The 16,099-nt window shown below is 43.5% G+C and overlaps 4 protein-coding genes across 4 annotated transcripts; 2 read left to right on the forward strand and 2 right to left on the reverse strand.

Annotated features, from left to right (window-relative positions):
• The first annotated feature begins 895 nt into the window (after nucleotides 1-895).
• Nucleotides 896-5,424, forward strand: meiob (meiosis specific with OB-fold). The gene is made up of 13 exons (XM_076169704.1): nucleotides 896-952; nucleotides 1,134-1,191; nucleotides 1,416-1,547; nucleotides 1,707-1,776; nucleotides 1,972-2,167; nucleotides 3,232-3,332; nucleotides 3,564-3,616; nucleotides 3,810-3,905; nucleotides 4,193-4,285; nucleotides 4,501-4,645; nucleotides 4,861-5,047; nucleotides 5,151-5,237; nucleotides 5,320-5,424. The coding sequence occupies exons 1-13, from the start codon at nucleotides 896-898 to the stop codon at nucleotides 5,422-5,424; spliced, it is 1,380 nt and encodes a 459-aa protein (XP_076025819.1).
• A 589-nt stretch (nucleotides 5,425-6,013) lies between these two features.
• mlst8 (MTOR associated protein, LST8 homolog (S. cerevisiae)) lies at nucleotides 6,014-9,022 on the forward strand. The gene is made up of 9 exons (XM_076169714.1): nucleotides 6,014-6,079; nucleotides 6,332-6,507; nucleotides 6,775-6,826; nucleotides 6,933-7,095; nucleotides 7,196-7,271; nucleotides 7,382-7,534; nucleotides 7,772-7,896; nucleotides 8,206-8,369; nucleotides 8,458-9,022. The coding sequence occupies exons 2-9, from the start codon at nucleotides 6,379-6,381 to the stop codon at nucleotides 8,574-8,576; spliced, it is 981 nt and encodes a 326-aa protein (XP_076025829.1). The 5' UTR covers nucleotides 6,014-6,079; nucleotides 6,332-6,378; the 3' UTR covers nucleotides 8,577-9,022.
• Nucleotides 9,023-9,217: 195 nt separating this feature from the next.
• On the reverse strand, nucleotides 9,218-12,837 carry bricd5 (BRICHOS domain containing 5). Its single transcript, XM_076169715.1, has 6 exons — nucleotides 12,675-12,837; nucleotides 12,356-12,487; nucleotides 12,113-12,262; nucleotides 11,917-12,020; nucleotides 10,344-10,501; nucleotides 9,218-9,606 (listed from the first exon to the last, which is right to left on the reverse strand). Exons 1-6 carry the CDS (start codon nucleotides 12,726-12,728, stop codon nucleotides 9,512-9,514), a joined length of 693 nt encoding a protein of 230 aa, XP_076025830.1. The 5' UTR covers nucleotides 12,729-12,837; the 3' UTR covers nucleotides 9,218-9,511.
• Nucleotides 12,838-13,265: 428 nt separating this feature from the next.
• On the reverse strand, nucleotides 13,266-15,831 carry pgp (phosphoglycolate phosphatase). Its single transcript, XM_076169707.1, has 2 exons — nucleotides 14,954-15,831; nucleotides 13,266-14,656 (listed from the first exon to the last, which is right to left on the reverse strand). Exons 1-2 carry the CDS (start codon nucleotides 15,546-15,548, stop codon nucleotides 14,331-14,333), a joined length of 921 nt encoding a protein of 306 aa, XP_076025822.1. The 5' UTR covers nucleotides 15,549-15,831; the 3' UTR covers nucleotides 13,266-14,330.
• Between the last annotated feature and the right edge of the window lie 268 nt (nucleotides 15,832-16,099).

The raw sequence follows: 16,099 nt of genomic DNA on the forward strand, positions 1-16,099 counted from the left end.
TCTGTTTGCTCAGCTGTATCAGTTTACTGTACTGATTGTGTCGAAATAGCAGCTTCCACAGACTACATCACGTAAAGTCTAAGAACCACGTCAAGTAAATATGGTTCTTTTTTACTTATAGCCCGTTGGGAAACAGGCCAGTATTGTCACGCAATAAAGGATTTTACCTGATCTAAGATAGATAGATAGATAGATAGATAGATAGATAGATAGATAGAGAGATAGAGAGATAGAGAGATAGATAGATAGATGGGTCTATATTCGATATTTTGCATACACTTCTCTATGTTTCTTGTTTTCATGTGCTCCTTGTAAATGATCATCTCTAAGTTTGAAAACTAATTTATAGAGCACATATAATTGATCTGTATTTTTCCAATGAATCAAGCAGCAGAAACCATTTTCTAAACCAACAGAATAAAATGTGAACACATTCAATGCATCGGGTTCGACCATAACCGCGTTTTCCTACAGCACCTGAAGGCATCACGTGAGCTGTAGCGTCACTCCCGTACAGCGGTAGAGGCGCGAAAACTTGAGTAAGGAGAGAAGGTCCAGGTGACGACAAAAACGCGATAAAACAAAGAATTAATATGTACTTTATTGACTTATGTAATAAAATGTGTACAATTAAGTGTGAGTAGTCAGTTAAAACCGTCAAATTAACCTGGTAAAGTTAGCTAGTTAGTAGTTAGTTAGCTAGCTAATGTCGGTCACCATTTACCTTACAACGTCTTTAGTTTGATAGTTTTCTAGCAAACATTATAAAACATTAATTGCTTATGTTTGGGTTTAATCGAGTCCCTCGATGTTAACTGTGCGTTTTATCAATTTCGCCACAGTTTTGAGCCAATAAATTAAATTAAAAAACCGGACTGGATTGTGACGAAACAAAATGGCTGCTCAGAACTGTTTTGCCATTTCAGAGCTGCATCCAAACTTCTCTCATCCAGTGAGTAAAATTGTTTCCAACTTCTTTAAGCTCTTTGTCTTCTCACGATAGAGCTAAAACATTGCCGTCTTCGTATTTAGCTCCTGGTTGCATTTCAGGCCTTCTTCACTGTTGTTTGTGTCAATGTTGCATTGTCCGCTAACTGTCTGCCATGAATGCTTATTGTCCTTGTGTTTTCCAGAAGGTTGTTGGCATCGTAATCGGGAAAAGTGATGTTAGAAGCTTCCCAGATAGAAAAAGTTAGTTTTAATTCATGAAATCTTCTATATTATTCCACCTAAACTACACTGATGTTCCACTACCGTTGTTGACACATTGAGCCTTTACGCCACCGCCCTCTGCTGGCATATAGAATAACTGAAACATCTTTCCTCCGTTTGCTGTTTCTCTTTTTCTTTATTCCACAAATACACCAACAAAAGAAAAATAATACAATAATTGAACTCCTATGTGTGCATTTCAGATATTGGCTGTGACAGATTCACCTTTGGCTTCACCATCAAGGATTCACCTGACTTCTTCATCAATGTGTCTGCTTGGGGAAATGATGGATACGTCAACGGGCTCTCCAACAGCTTCATCATTGGAGAATGTGGTGAGGGAGTAAGCAAAATGTTGAATTTTAAGAAAAAATTATTTATAAATCTGTAGAATGCAATGATCAATCATAGCAATGCAGCAACAATGAAAGCAAGGGATATTAACATGCTACAATGAAAACTTTGACTCAAACAATTCTTATTTTCTCTTCCAGTTACAGTTGAAAATCCTTTAGTTACTTGCAAAGATCCAGAGAAGGACAAATTCTGCCCTGCAACACCAAGGTAACCGTCACAGCTGTTGTAGTTTTCAACAATCAGAATCATGTTCGCCCTGTGGTGATTTAGGACAGCTGGAGCAGACTCAGGTGAATGTGCTGTAATCCTGTGTGATATGTGACGTAACACTGTGTAAGGTCAGAGATCAAGGTGTCCCCTCAGACTACCTGGTTCAAAGGCCTGTATCCTCTGCTGTCTTAGCTTGTACAGGCTGCTGGTGACCGAGGCTCATTCCCAGGTGTTACTGTGCACTGACATGGACACTGTCGACAAGATGCTGCCTCTGATCCACCTGCCCGCAAAGGACTCCAGAGATTTCTACTCTCTGGGAGACATAGTGGCCAATGGGCGGAGCCTGGACGGCCTACTGTTGAATATACTGGCTGCAGTGAGAGCGGTAAGGCTATTTTTTTACCCCCAGTATTAAACAATCGATTATTTGTACTTTCTAGTGTTGAAATTGACCTCTGTGGTGTTCCCACCTACCTCAGCTCCTACTTTTGTTAGTGATTTGCTTTTCTTAATGCCCATCAATGGACATCTTTGTGGAGGCTGCAAAGCGATAAAGGTTGTGACAATAGTGTCATTTTGTAAGGACTCTGTGTTGTTGTATTTTGTCTTATAGGCAGGAGTCAAGGCACATTTCACCCTGTATGTACACAAGACGTTTCAAATAGTTAATTTTCCCATTGTCAGAGAGCTGAGTGTGAACTTCTCTTTTAAAAGCCTGTCTTTGAGGCCATTGGTCTCGTGTCCATCACTGTAGCTGAATCAGTCACAGTGATCATGTGAATTCTGGAATATCAGTGATGTTTTCCCGACAGGGAGCATAAGTAAATTAGTCAAATTCACTGAGAATGTCAAGCGATATCATGAAATGTGTAAACGCTTTGCTGTACAGGAATGTACCAGAAAGTTTTTTCCATGTTTTTCTCACACACTGATTGCATTAGATGGTGGTTTTCTTCTGTCACTCCTCCGCAGCAAATCTAACTGATGTCAGAAATAGACTGTAAATTTCCCTGGGCTGGAAATCAACATTTACAGACCTGGAAAGAATAGAATTTAGGGTCAGGAAAAGTTGTCCGATGTAATGTTATGAAAGTCAGTCGTGGAAAAGTCATGGAACCATTTATGAAGGTCACGGTGGGAAGCCTGATAAGCAGGAAGTGGGATTTTTTTTGACAATGAGAATAGATGCTAAGCAAACCTTTCTTTGGCAGAAAATAAACATGTCAAAGATAAAGTTGACTTAATTTACTTAATGCATAGCTTATAAATTTCCCAATAGAGTTGCCTGTTTATTTTGTTTGTGTGGTTATATGGTTGATGCTCTTTGTTCATGTATGGCCCGGGGGTTCACAAAGAGGTCGGACTGCTGCACGTCATGTCACTGCAATTCTTATAGGAAGGAAAGATATCGTGATAGGAACGTCAGATGAGTCTGTTTACGTTTTTCAGATCTCAGAGCCGAAGCAATTCACCACTTCAGACGGACGCAGAGGGCAGAGGCTGGAAGTGAAACTCTTTGATGACTCGGTCTCCTCCTTCGCCCTTGTCTGGTGCGTCATGGCCGCTCATTAATGTGGAAAATGAATAAAGAATTATTGCCGTTTGTTGCTTTTCTGTCATACTCCATCTTGCTGCCCCTTGGATCACCGCCTCATATCTTTAGGTAACCACAAATTTAGTTTGGTGACATCAAGCTTTACATTGACCTGCTGAACTCCATGTGTGTTTGATTTTCCCTGCATTCTCCCTGAGTAACTCTCTGACCTCTGTATCGCACACAGCTGGGACAGAGAAGCCATTCAGCTCGCACTAACTCTGATACCAAAGGAGACAGGTAGGTTAACAGCTGCTCCTCATTCTCAGCCACAATATGAATCTTTATATTACCGTTGTTCCCGCCTGTCATAGCCTATTAAGATGCTTAACCCCTTTCCATGAGTAAGGCAGAAGTGGATATATGAGCTGTAACTTGGTGTTTGTGTTTAAGATAACTTGCAGTTGTTTTTCTTTTTCTTTCTCATTTAAAGTGCTTTTTCTAGCTGATGTAAAGATTAGCTTTGACAACTTTCGCAACTGCATGGCAGCAGCAGTGAACTCCAAAACAATCATCACAGTCAACCCTGGTAAGGATATACAGTATCAACCTATACCTACCCACCAGATCTGATAGGAACATTCTTTGTGCTGTAAGTTTACTTCTCCTGTTACTTTGACTGTTAAATTACCAGTTTTACAGTGATTTCTATTTTATTTATTTTTGTATGTCTGGTCTGTTTTGGAAAATCAACCCACCAGCATAAGCCACAGTGTACAGAAGAGTACAAATATCAGCTTCCCCTTGTGGAAGTAAGATGTATTCAGTAGGCCTGACTTCTTATAACTCAAATTCAATGATATTTGATAAATTCAGACACCAGAGAAGCCAGCCAGTTGTATAGCTTTGCTAAAGAAGTGGCTGAGTCTGGAATTCTGGATCAGGACGGGAAGCCAGAGGATGTGCCTGGTAAGTTTCTGTAAACACTGTCATATTTGTGTCACTGCTGTTATCGAGGCTGAAACCCCAAGTTTGAAGTTTGGGTGAAAGTGCTGCGTGTTAAAACCCTTATATTTCCCCCCTTGAAGGTTTATTGTTCATCAAATATCAATGAAGTACGAATATATGTTACACACATTTCCCATTGCGTCTCTTCTGAACACTTTTTCCTTTTGTCTCTGCAGTGGACTCCATCACTGACGTGTACACGGTGAGTCAGTTGAAGCAGAAGGCTCAGGACAATACAGAGGCTTTCTTCGGCGTGACATACAGCTTCATCACCAAGCTCGACCTCGACTCCTCCGTTTCAAAAGTCATCAGGACACGATGGTGAGTTTACGCTAGTGGCATTGAATAATCCCTTATTACAAAATAATTCATGTCCCATTTACAGTATCTGCTGTTCTACTGTAAGCTTTTGAATCGGCTCACGGTTTGTGCTACTGCTAAGCCATCAAATGATTGAATTTGATGAAATGACTGTAATGTGCAACAGTTGGGACTCGTAAATAAACCTCCTCACCCTGGTTTGTTCTCTATGTCAGCTCCAGATGTAAGTTCCAGGTACCTGAGGGCCTGCAGTCCTGCACCAACACTTTATGTCCAGGGAGGGGTCAAGTGTTTGCAGCCACCACAGGTTTTGACCTGCTGGTGGACTTCACAGACCACACTGGCACCCTCCACGCCTGCTCCCTCAGAAGCCCAGTGGCTGAGATGACACTTGGCTGCACTGTGCGTACTAACTGATGATTCTAGCTGTTGTATTTTATGTAGTAGAGATACACTTCTGTGATAAATGCTGAGATAAGCAGCATTACAATTTCTTCTGTTGCAGACAGAGGAGTTTACTAGTCTGACTGATGATGAGCGGACTGCGATGAAGTGGAAATTTCTTTTGGAGAGATGCAAAATACACGTCAAGGTGTATTTCTTCTCCCTGTAGTGTAGATACCATAGAAGACAAACTTTTACATGTTTAACAAAGTGATTCTGTTGTGTTCTAGATCCTCCCTTCCACCAAGAAGAAGGCTGGGGTCAGGGGGCCGATCCTTGCCTGCTCACTGGCAGACCCTGGGGAGGTGAAGCAACACATGTCTGCTCTGCTGTGACACACTGAGGTGGAGCAGGAGAGTAATGTTTGGTAGATGTTACTATGTTCTCTACATTAAGTATGTATTTATTACTTATTTAATCTATTCAAATATTTGCTGTTGGCCTTATAGATTTTCTTATGTGAGCTCAAATCATATTTATTTACTTAACTTATTTAATTTAATGGACTGTTAGTTTGAATTCCATTTCAACAGTTGAATAAAAATATATAGTAATGTGTACCTCATCATAATCAATATATCTTTCTTTTCCAAATTACACTTATTTATCTCAGCTGTTTTTTCTTGACATATCACAACAGTCGAAGAGGTCTTTTCAAATCTTTCCCACATTATAAGGCAAATCTTGTTGGCTTCCTTTTATCAGTACAAATCAAATATACATATATTCGTTGAACTATACATTATTTCAGTAATTCGCCGACAAACTGTAGCAAAGCAAGTGTCGCTTTTCTTGTACTGGATATCAACTTTCCAACAAACTGAAGATAAACACCAACTAATTAATGTGGAGTTTACTGAACAGTAAACGTTCTTAGCCAGTAGGTGGCGACATTGCACCAATGATCACACCGGAACGTTTAAAAAACATTTTGTTGCAACGGTGCACAAAACAGGAACGCACGCATCTGGTTCATCGACAACATCCAAGGTAACGAAAGTTCATTTGTGTCATTTCTTCTGTCAGTTGCAAATGTGTTGAACGTTGTATCACACCAATAAGAAATATTTTGTTGTTGCACACGGTGGAAAAGTATAAACCTTGATTTTATAGACGGCTCTGCCCTACTCATTAGCCTGTCCTGCTAACATTAGCCGACCAGTACAATAACGAGGCCACCTACGTTCCTGTTTGAAGACAGCAGTCGGAAGTCCTTATCTGCTAACTCATATTTGAATGCAGTGCCGACGCCACACGTTACCCTGACCACTGACACCCAGCAGCCCACCATGAACGTGAACCAGGGGACGGTGGGCAGCGACCCGGTCATTCTGGCCACGGCCGGATACGACCACACGGTCCGCTTCTGGCAGGCTCACAGCGGGATCTGCACCAGGACCGTCCAACACCAGGACTCTGTATCCTTAACCCTACTCCAGCTTACACACTGCACGTAACGTAGATGGTGAAGAAACTTCATGAAACTAAATCTGATTTGAACAGAACGTAGGTTTGGATCGTAGAATTGGGTACCCCGTACATTTGCCACTTTTATTCAGATTGCTGTCACTATTAGACACCTGTAACATTCAACACATCCAAATATTACATGATTGTAATCAATCCTTCAGTTGTGAAGCTAACAGGTGTTAATGTGTGGTAATATTCTTAACATTTGCTTCCAGCAAGTAAATTCACTTGAGGTCACACCCGACAGGAGTATGATTGCAGCTGCAGGTTGGTTGAGTAACATCCTTTTCTTCATTTGTAACTTCATTATTATACAATCTATACAGCAAGGATTGTGCCACTACATTCAATGATGATACATTGTGTTTTTCAGGTTATCAACACATCCGAATGTACGACCTGAACTCCAACAACCCCAATCCAGTCATCAACTATGATGGAGTCAGCAAGAACATCACATCTGTAGGCTTCCATGAAGATGGTCGCTGGATGTACACAGGGGGAGAAGACTGCATGGCTCGCATCTGGGACCTCAGGTACAGAATAGAAACAAGCTCTACTTGTGTTTCCATTATAGCCATTCTTGATTTCGGTGGGAAATCCTCAACATTTTGAACTCTGTATTGCTCCTTTTAGGTCAAGAAACCTACAATGTCAGAGGATCTTCCAGGTCAATGCCCCAATCAACTGTGTGTGCCTGCATCCCAACCAGGTGAGGCCTGATCTATGCCATTGTCTCACTCCAGTGTAGTTGTAAATCAGTTAAAGTGCTGTCTTTGTGCCTGAAATGTCTGTAAATTTCCAATATTGCATTATTTTCAGGCTGAGCTGATTGTAGGAGACCAGAGTGGAGTCATTCACATTTGGGATCTGAAAACTGACCACAATGAACAGCTGATCCCTGAGCCGGACGTCTCCGTCAACGCAGTTCACATTGATCCAGATGCCAGTTACATGGCAGCGGTCAACAGCTCGGTCAGTATCAGGACCTGGCGAGTGCTGGGTCAAAGAACGTGTTTGCTGGTGTTTAGTTATGGATTATTAGCTCTGTAAGCTTAGTTTGTGTGGCCTTATGAGAACGGCAGCGATCCAATGATATTCATGATGTGTGTGTGTGAAAGGATAATTGTGTGCATTCACAGAATGTAGTATTTATTCAGATTAGTTGTTGCAATCATAATTTGATTAAATCGGTTTTGTTTCTTTTCTCAGGGAAATTGTTATGTGTGGAATCTAGCTGGTGGAATGGGAGATGAAGTGACCCAGCTCATCCCCAAGACCAAAATTCCTGCACACAAACGATACTCGCTGCGCTGCAAGTTCAGCCCTGATTCCACGTGAGTATCTACTAAGGTGTCTCAAATCACTGGGGAAGGCCAAGAGTGCAGAGATAAATAAAGAAGAGTTTTCTGAATAACATCTGATAAAATTGTTCAATCAATTTCGCGTACTCATTTATTTCAGCAATTTTGTACTTGCCCACCAGTTACCAGGTCATTATCTAGAACTATCTGGTGAAAATAACAAAATTACTGGTCAGTTAAACATCAACACTTGTCTGATAAATGTTGGTACATTTTGACTAGCCGGTGAAGATGATGATGATGATACTTATACTGCACATGTGTATTTGTCACTGTCTCTAGTTTGTTGGCCACTTGCTCAGCAGACCAAACTTGTAAGATCTGGAGAACTTCCAACTTCTCACTAATGACAGAGCTGAGCATCAAGAGCAATAATCCTGGGGAGACCTCTAGAGGCTGGATGTGGGACTGCGCCTTCTCTGGTGACTCCCAGTACATCGTCACAGGTGAGGTGTGCCCACATCATTAGACTATTGTGGCAATTGTAAGTACATCTACTTCAACTGTTGTTGCCTTGTTCACTTCTGTGCACAGCCTCCTCAGATAACCTGGCTCGTCTGTGGTGTGTGGAGACCGGGGAGATAAAGAGGGAATACAGCGGCCACCAGAAGGCTGTGGTGTGTTTGGCCTTCAATGACAGTGTGCTGGGATGAGGAAGACACTGGATTACCGGTGAAATTAAAATGGAAGAAACCCCTACAGACTTTGTGAAGATGGCAGGCTGGTTTAGGTGAAAGAAACTGAATTCCCAGAAAGCTGAGGCTTTTATGGGATCAATACAGTGAGTCACGAGTGCGTGTGTCCCAGGATGTCAAAAGGGCTGCTCCCTGTCTGTAAGTATCCAGCAAGGCCATGAGGCAAACATTCACACCAAGTAACAGGTAGTGTCAATACCATGGATAATCACATTTTGTTTTGCATTGATTTATGCAGTCACATTATTTACACAAGTCTTGATATGAAGCCTGTATGTGCCACGGAAATTATTATTTTATATGTGACTCGTATAATTAATTTGATAGTTGATCTCCAATCAGAGTTATGTGTTAAGATGTGCTTTTCTCAATGGTCACGTTATGTATTTGGAAATGTTAATAGAAAATGATGTACAGAACATGAATATCAAGTAAATATTTCTTGTGTGCAAACTGTGCTGTGCCCCTTCAGTCTAACAAAGACAAATGGGAGAGAAAGTACTCCAAAGTGTTTTTAATGGACAAATACAAAAAAAACCCACACTGCACCAGGGATGATTACACATAATTACATTTGAGCAAGGGTTACAGGAAATACAATGACAGGCAGGTAAAGAGATCCTTCTGTTCTAATCTGTGATGTGTGCCATCAGAGAGAGTATTACACAAGAAGAGAGTGACGATGAGGCTTTGGCGACAACCATGACAGCCTGTCTCCATCTGTTTTCTCTCGGAAGGATTAATGAAGGAAACGCACTGAAAGGGTTTACTGGTGTGTGTGTGTGTGAATGGCCCAAAGGAAACGGTCAAAGCTGGCTTCTGTTCTTTTTGTATTTGTGGGCTGAGAAGGACGACTTTGTCTCCCTGATCTTGGCTGGGAGGAAGGGAATGGTTCACTCTGGCAGGTAGTAGAAACACACGGACACACAGATGTTGCTGGGGAAGCAGATGTCGATGCAGAAGTAGACCAGCCTCTGTTTTCCTGGGCCTGACAGACAGCAGTGATCATGGTAACGTATGTCATAACGAAATATATAATGCAAGCTCACTGATCAGAAGCTAAGGTTCAACACGGGATGCATGTATTCTGCTTACAATGAGAGGTGGGGAACACTGGAGTGGTTCATGTACTGGATTTTTTTGGGATTCTGATTTATACTGTAGATCAGGCACTCGTCTTCACTGCATGAGGTATTAGGGGAAGACATTAACCTGTCTTGTTAAATTCTGAATCTTTTATCATATACATTATGAATATTGTAGTGATAAATAATAGATACATAACGTATGTTTCAACACTGCTTACTGTGACAGGCAGATGAAGGGGTAGAATGTGTCGTCTTTAATGCAGACGGCTGGATGAAAGTTTGTCACCAGCTCTAACACGGAGAACACTGATCTGAGTAAGCAGGTAAGTTTCTCACTGGATCAGTCTAAAGGTCACTGTACTTCACAGTCGGGGTAAGGTTTCAGCCTGACATGTTGCTTCTTCATGGAGCTGCCAGTCGACTAATTTTAAAATCGCTCCTCAAAGTGTCAACCTTCTCCTTGGGTCAGTCATGACTACTTGATTTTACTGTTTGAATTTTGCATTGAATTAGATTTCAAAACATCTGCACTGTAAAATGCCAAGCCACACAAGCTGAAATCACTTTCTTTTCAACATTGATTGTTTAATTTATGGCCAAGGCCTGTCACATATGATATACAAGTCGAAGTTCTCACCCTCGGTCCGCCTGGTCCAGTGGACGGAGCTGTCCTGACACAGAGCCTGGACAGGATCCTCCAGGGTGGACACATCCACCTGACTGTCTCCCAGCACTCCCAGGAACTCAGTCTGTCGCTGGGTCTCATTACCAGACGGCTGGAACTGGCCCTGCTGAGGACAGAAAGAAGGACACAACATCTTTACAGAAAACCCACAAAGATGGAAACAATGGAACCTCTTGAGCTGCAGTGTCATTCGGTAAGTGTGAGAAATCATGTTTCAGTCACAATGATGATATGAAAAAATTGAAATCAATGGACGTGAGGAGCCACTGGGGCCTGCAGTTAAACTGAAACCAAGATTGCAATTAAGGTGAAATTTAAGCTTCTATTAGGCTGATATCTTTGCTCACAAGGTCAACAGTTCCCCATTTGCGCTGTTATTCATGAAAAAGGCCCTGTGTAATTGCACCACTTACACCTGTGATGGGCTCTGATACTGAAGCACTTAAACTACTGTTATGCTTGAGTGGGTCATGTAACGTAGTCAGTTTTCCTCTGCTCTATAAGACCATTGTGCTGGATAGCACATCTCCATATGGACCTGTCCCACCTATCGAAGACCAAATGACAACAATCAACAGCTACGTTTGCAGACTTGGGGCTTGTATGAGATATGCGACACCATGAGACGGGACTCAAAAACACTCTGAGACTCAACACCTGCTTTTGTGGTATGGCAATGGGGTATTGTGAAGCCTTGTGATAAGGTAGAGAGTGGTCCCACATCACATTTCTTCCCTCCACTTATTCATGAATTTAATCATTCACCTTGTTGAATTGTCAATCACAATTAAGATTGAGATAGTCTCATACAAATCTTGCCCAAATGTATTGGTAGTCAATTCTGGTTTTAAGTGTAAAGGATTTGGATGTCAGTCATCAAACCACAGACATTAGAGATGTGTGTGGTTCAGAAGATACACACAGGCCCTTACTAACCACTGACCAACCAGTGGATCCGGCAGTATTTTAATCCAGAAGAGTCTTAAAAGCTAAAAAGCTCTGGGACAGAGTGCTCATTGTGCCCAGTTCAGGGCTCTGCCTTGTAGTTGGAGCCTCCTGTAAGAAGATCCTGGGCTCAGAGAGGGGGCTGGAGGGATCAGTTGTACTGAGGAATTCAGCCATGGAGGAGAGGGAGTGGGTGACTGAAGTAGACAGAGAGCGACTATGAGACTCTGCAAGGTCCTGCCTGCTTCGCTGCCACTACCCTTTTCTTTGTGCATGGTGACGAGGAAGTCACGCAAAACCTATGAAACCCAACAGCTTCTGGCTGACTGCTGTGGTGCTTTGGGGATAAAGCTAAGAGTCGCCCCAGAAGTTGCCATCAGAAATGCCAATTCACACATTAGTGAGCCTGTGACTTTAGAAACGTCTGGCAGAACTTTAAAGGGCAAACCCCAATTTTCTTCTTTTTAATCTGGCCTGCGGCATTTTGTCATGTAGTCTCATGTAACCTGAATGAGGTGAAGCAAATCCTGTTATATAACAATGCTACTCTGCTCTCACCTCTTAGGGACGCATCATTACCTGTGTTGACTCTTGAAGAAGGGAGTGCACGTTTTCATAGTCAGATTTCTCCATCTTACGCAGGAAGCAGCTCTCCTGATCAACAGGTTTGTAGCATATCAACCCCTGTGCAACATAACAGCACACCTTCATTGTTACAAATAAAACAAAGGAAGTTGAAACACTTTATGACAAAAATGTCAATGACCTGGACTTACATGCTTGATATCAAATAGCACAGTGGATGTCTGATTTGAGGGCGAGGTCACTGAGAAAGTCACCAGGTCATTGAGTTGGTCCACAACTGCTGACTGGTTGGTCAGAGCCCCAGACTGATCTGGGACTGTGATCCGGACAATCTGCAAGGACTACAGTGTGCATCTCTGATTAATGACATATTATTTACAGAGATATTTGGAGAGGCCTTTGATGAGGTAAATTGGCTGAGGCATGTGTCCTACCTGAGAGCGGGGCTGCAGCAGCCCGAGGTACCCCGTCAGACTGAGAGCAAAGATGACCAGGAGCAGAGTGACCGAGAGGCTGACCCAGAATGCCTTGTGTCGGAGGTGGGGAGACGCAACTGGGCCCCCATCCTGAGAAGAACAGAGACAAACATAAAATTCTGAATGACCGCCCACGTGTATTTGTCATCCATACATTTTCAGGATGAGAAACAAGTACAAATTAACTTTTTGTTCTTGTTTTGCCTAGATTGTGAGAGCAGAACTCCAAGGCGACCTATGGCCATCTTGTCCCATTATACAGTCATTGTTTCCTTACCGTGCATTTTGCTTCCTCCAGTGGGTTTTGTGAAGGTTTCCAGCTCCTCACCATCCTGTGACCCTTGACGGCTCCTCACTCGGTCTGCTCCCTTCTTTTGGCTATCGGCATGGAGCTGTGGTCATGACCAGTGCTAACTGAGGCTCGGTACACCTGGCCAGCTTCTCTTTGTCCATGCAGACCTCAGACCTCCCCCTCCTGCTGTCTCCATCCGTCCCTCCTCCCCCTCTCCCAATGATCTCTCTGCCTCCCTTCCAAAACAGTCGCCCACTTCACACAAAACCCATCGACTTGTGCCAAACTCAATTTGCAAGCTTTTTATCTCTCTGCAATTTCCTCCTTTTTTGTCCCTCCCCTGCCTAATATTGAAGCGCATCTACGTGTTTTCATTGCAACTGTTCCCCCGCAGGGATGGCCACCTACTCCGTCTCAGACAATGGACAAAGGGGTAAGGCAGGCACAGGTTGGAGAGGCCCTGTCATCAAGGAAAGAGGCGATAAGCACTTTTGACTGGTGTTGCATCCAACCGATGACAGCCCAAGGTGACTTTAAGCATTCATTTTGAACTTTATACCACAAAGAGGAAGTTGGTTTAGTGATGCTTGCTTATGGTTTATTATATTTGTGAGTGAGTTTTCAGTGATTATCCAGAGTGAAGTGCAACACTCTTCCTGAAAACAGGTTAGGACCAGGGCAAGTGCAACTGTAACTCTCAGCAGTGTTGCTCAGGCCTTTTAAATACACAACAGAACACAAAGTCAGAACAGTTCATTGCATCATAGCTCAAATTCCTGCCTGTTACACTGAACAGTAAACCTGAACGCACACATATGTTCCAATCAGACACTTTGTGCTCACTTCCTCAAAGATTGACTTGAAGAGGTTGCAACACCGACAGAACAGAGCCCTTGAAAGTACACAAATCTCTCCTTTATGAGAAAATCAACATCTACATATGAATCAAATCTGCAAATTGTTCTTAATTAAATTATCCATATGTTGAAATTAAGGTGTTTATGGTTAAACATTTAGTTTGTACTTCTCTTTGTCAGCATGAGTTCAGCAGTAACAGTTAAAACATATAGAATATCTCTAAAGCTCTGAGTCCATATTCCCCAGCTTCAAGTGAAACTCCAGGAAAGGAACACAATGTGATGATTATCAGGGTAACAGCATCCACACTAGGTCACTGACATTGCTTTGTTGCAAGTTGGAGAAACTGTGGCAATATTTGGCCTTTGAATGGAATCGAACAGAAGAATGTTCCATAACAGAAGTTATGCACACAACGATAAAAGCTAAACATATCTTGTGTGACTTGAGTTGCTCTGACGCCATAATACAATCTTTCAGGTCAAAGGTCATAGGAAACGTGTTCTGAGGCAACATTAATATACAACTAATAAAATCTAGCATAGGAGCTTTTTCCTTGTTCAATGTATCGTATTCTGTGTGTCCATTGTACAGACAACAGGTCTACTCCAAACCTGATCAGTGAATACTAAATACAGCCACAAATGTTCCAATTTACAAACGCAAAACATCAACCTCGTTTGGATGTTATTTCCCCCCAAAACCATTAAATTCTGTAAAATGCTAGAGAGTCACTTTGAGTGAGGCTGTTCCATCGCATTGCTACTAAAGTCTTTCTCTGTTTCATCCCTGTAGAGCTGGAAGCAGGTCTGCGATGCTCTCCACATAGTAATCAGGCACCATCTTCTGCCGCTCCACGCTGTCACTCTTCTCATTGGCCTCCGCATCTTCCACAGTGCTGACCCCTGTAAGAGTGAGGAGGGTCTTCAGGCCGCAGTTGGACCCCAACATGATGTCTGTGTCCAGGCGGTCCCCGACCATCAAGCAGCGTGTGGGGTCCACGCCGAACTGGGCAGCCACGCAGTCGAACATGAACGTGCTGGGCTTGCCCACCGTCTGTGCCTGCCGTTGGGCTGCCGTCTCCACTGCCTGCAGGAGACAGCCTGTACCTGGAGAGACGAGGTGAGGGAAGGTTACTGCTTACTGCTAGAGATCAGACATTTGAGTTCTTACATGCTTACATTCCTGGAAGATAACAAATGCTATATTTTATGTTGGGTAATATTTAGATTTGGTTTTGCTCTGCTATATCACAATGCTTTACTCCTGACTTGAACTGTTAAAGTGGCATATACAAAACCAGTACCAGGGAGAAACCACTGAACTATATCAATGGAATAACTTTGTTAGTGTGAGGCAGCAGGGTAGCAAAACATCAGTTGATAAGTTGGCGTGTGTGCATGTACCTGGGACGGCCTTGCCCTCCTCCAGAGGCAGCCTGGTGTCCCTGTTGGTCCCCACAAACAGACACCCCCGCTGGGTCAGATACTGGAAGGCTCTGTTCAGCTTCATGTAGCTGAAGTGTTCGTCGAAACCCACCACCACCGCCTTCACCTCGGGGTCCAGCGGCACGTTGGCCCAGTCGGCTTGCTTCCCCGAGATGATGTCGGGTCCCACCCCGGTCTGCTGGATCCCCACCGCCTCCAGCTCCTGCTTCATTGCGTTGCTCCCGATGAGATAAACTTTGCCCTCCAGCTTGCAGATCGTCTTCAGGTACATAGCGGAGCAGTACGCGGTCCCGAACACCTCCTCCTCCCTCACGATGAATCCCATCGTGGCCATTTTATCTGCGTACATCTTCCTCGTCTTGCTGCTGTTATTGGTGACGAAAAAGACCTTCTTCCCTCTTTCCTTGAGCAGGTTTATGACTTGAGAGGCACCCGGGATGGCCTGGTCCCCCCGCCAGATCACTCCGTCGCAGTCAAACAGGACGCTGTCCACGGACTCCAGCAGCTGTTTGACCAAGGCTCCGCTCAGCCGTGTACATTTAGATCCAGACATGGTCCAAATTAGCCGGAGCTTTGTGGACAGATTGTCCGGATTAGAGGTAACGGGCTCGGGTCGTGCTGCACGCTGCTCTTCGGGCAAAGTCGCGACCGGTAACGGCGAAGACGACCAGCAAGCTTCCCAGTTAAGTTCTCAGCCCTTAACTTGAGGTTCCGGGTGACAAGCGGGTGGTCCAGTCGAGCCGGTGTGATCGCATAGAGCGTACAACAGGGAAAAACTCAACATGACCTTTCACTGTACTCAGTGTTGCATCAATCTGCTGTACTTCCGCACCGGCTTAAAGGGCCAGCAACCACAGCCCGGCGACACTGTGGCTCAATAAGCACGTGTCTAAGTCCTCCCCAATGATTCGATCACGATTACGATTATATTATCATAGAATATTAGGGCCAGTGTCAGGAAAAATAAAACGGATTATAGAGATGTGTGATATTCTATGAAATACAACTCAAAATGCCTAAATGACGGTGCACTTCGAAATTTGCGCTGCGATCTGGCGGTCTGAGGGGGGGGGGGGGGAATTATGATCGCAGCATAATGATCTA

Source organism: Genypterus blacodes, unplaced genomic scaffold (assembly GCF_046128005.1).
Source record: "Genypterus blacodes isolate CSIRO-AG114 ecotype Tasmania unplaced genomic scaffold, CSIRO-AGI_Gbla_v1 ptg000209l_1, whole genome shotgun sequence".
NCBI lineage: Eukaryota > Metazoa > Chordata > Actinopteri > Ophidiiformes > Ophidiidae > Genypterus > Genypterus blacodes.

Coding starts and splice junctions, on each gene's coding strand:
- meiob (XM_076169704.1), top strand. CDS start 896: ATGGCTGCTCAGAACTGTTTTGCCATTTCAGAGCTGCATCCAAACTTC. Junction 3,906..4,192: donor AATCATCACAGTCAACCCTG/GTAAGGATATAC, acceptor TGATAAATTCAG/ACACCAGAGAAGCCAGCCAG. Junction 4,286..4,500: donor GAAGCCAGAGGATGTGCCTG/GTAAGTTTCTGT, acceptor TTGTCTCTGCAG/TGGACTCCATCACTGACGTG.
- mlst8 (XM_076169714.1), top strand. CDS start 6,379: ATGAACGTGAACCAGGGGACGGTGGGCAGCGACCCGGTCATTCTGGCC. Junction 7,096..7,195: donor GCTCGCATCTGGGACCTCAG/GTACAGAATAGA, acceptor TGCTCCTTTTAG/GTCAAGAAACCTACAATGTC. Junction 7,535..7,771: donor TGGCAGCGGTCAACAGCTCG/GTCAGTATCAGG, acceptor TTCTTTTCTCAG/GGAAATTGTTATGTGTGGAA.
- bricd5 (XM_076169715.1), bottom strand. CDS start 12,728: ATGGTGAGGAGCTGGAAACCTTCACAAAACCCACTGGAGGAAGCAAAA. Junction 12,021..12,112: donor TGCTATTTGATATCAAGCAT/GTAAGTCCAGGT, acceptor TATGTTGCACAG/GGGTTGATATGCTACAAACC. Junction 9,607..10,343: donor CTGGACCAGGCGGACCGAGG/GTGAGAACTTCG, acceptor GCTGTCTGTCAG/GCCCAGGAAAACAGAGGCTG.
- pgp (XM_076169707.1), bottom strand. CDS start 15,548: ATGTCTGGATCTAAATGTACACGGCTGAGCGGAGCCTTGGTCAAACAG. Junction 14,657..14,953: donor GGAGGGCAAGGCCGTCCCAG/GTACATGCACAC, acceptor TCGTCTCTCCAG/GTACAGGCTGTCTCCTGCAG.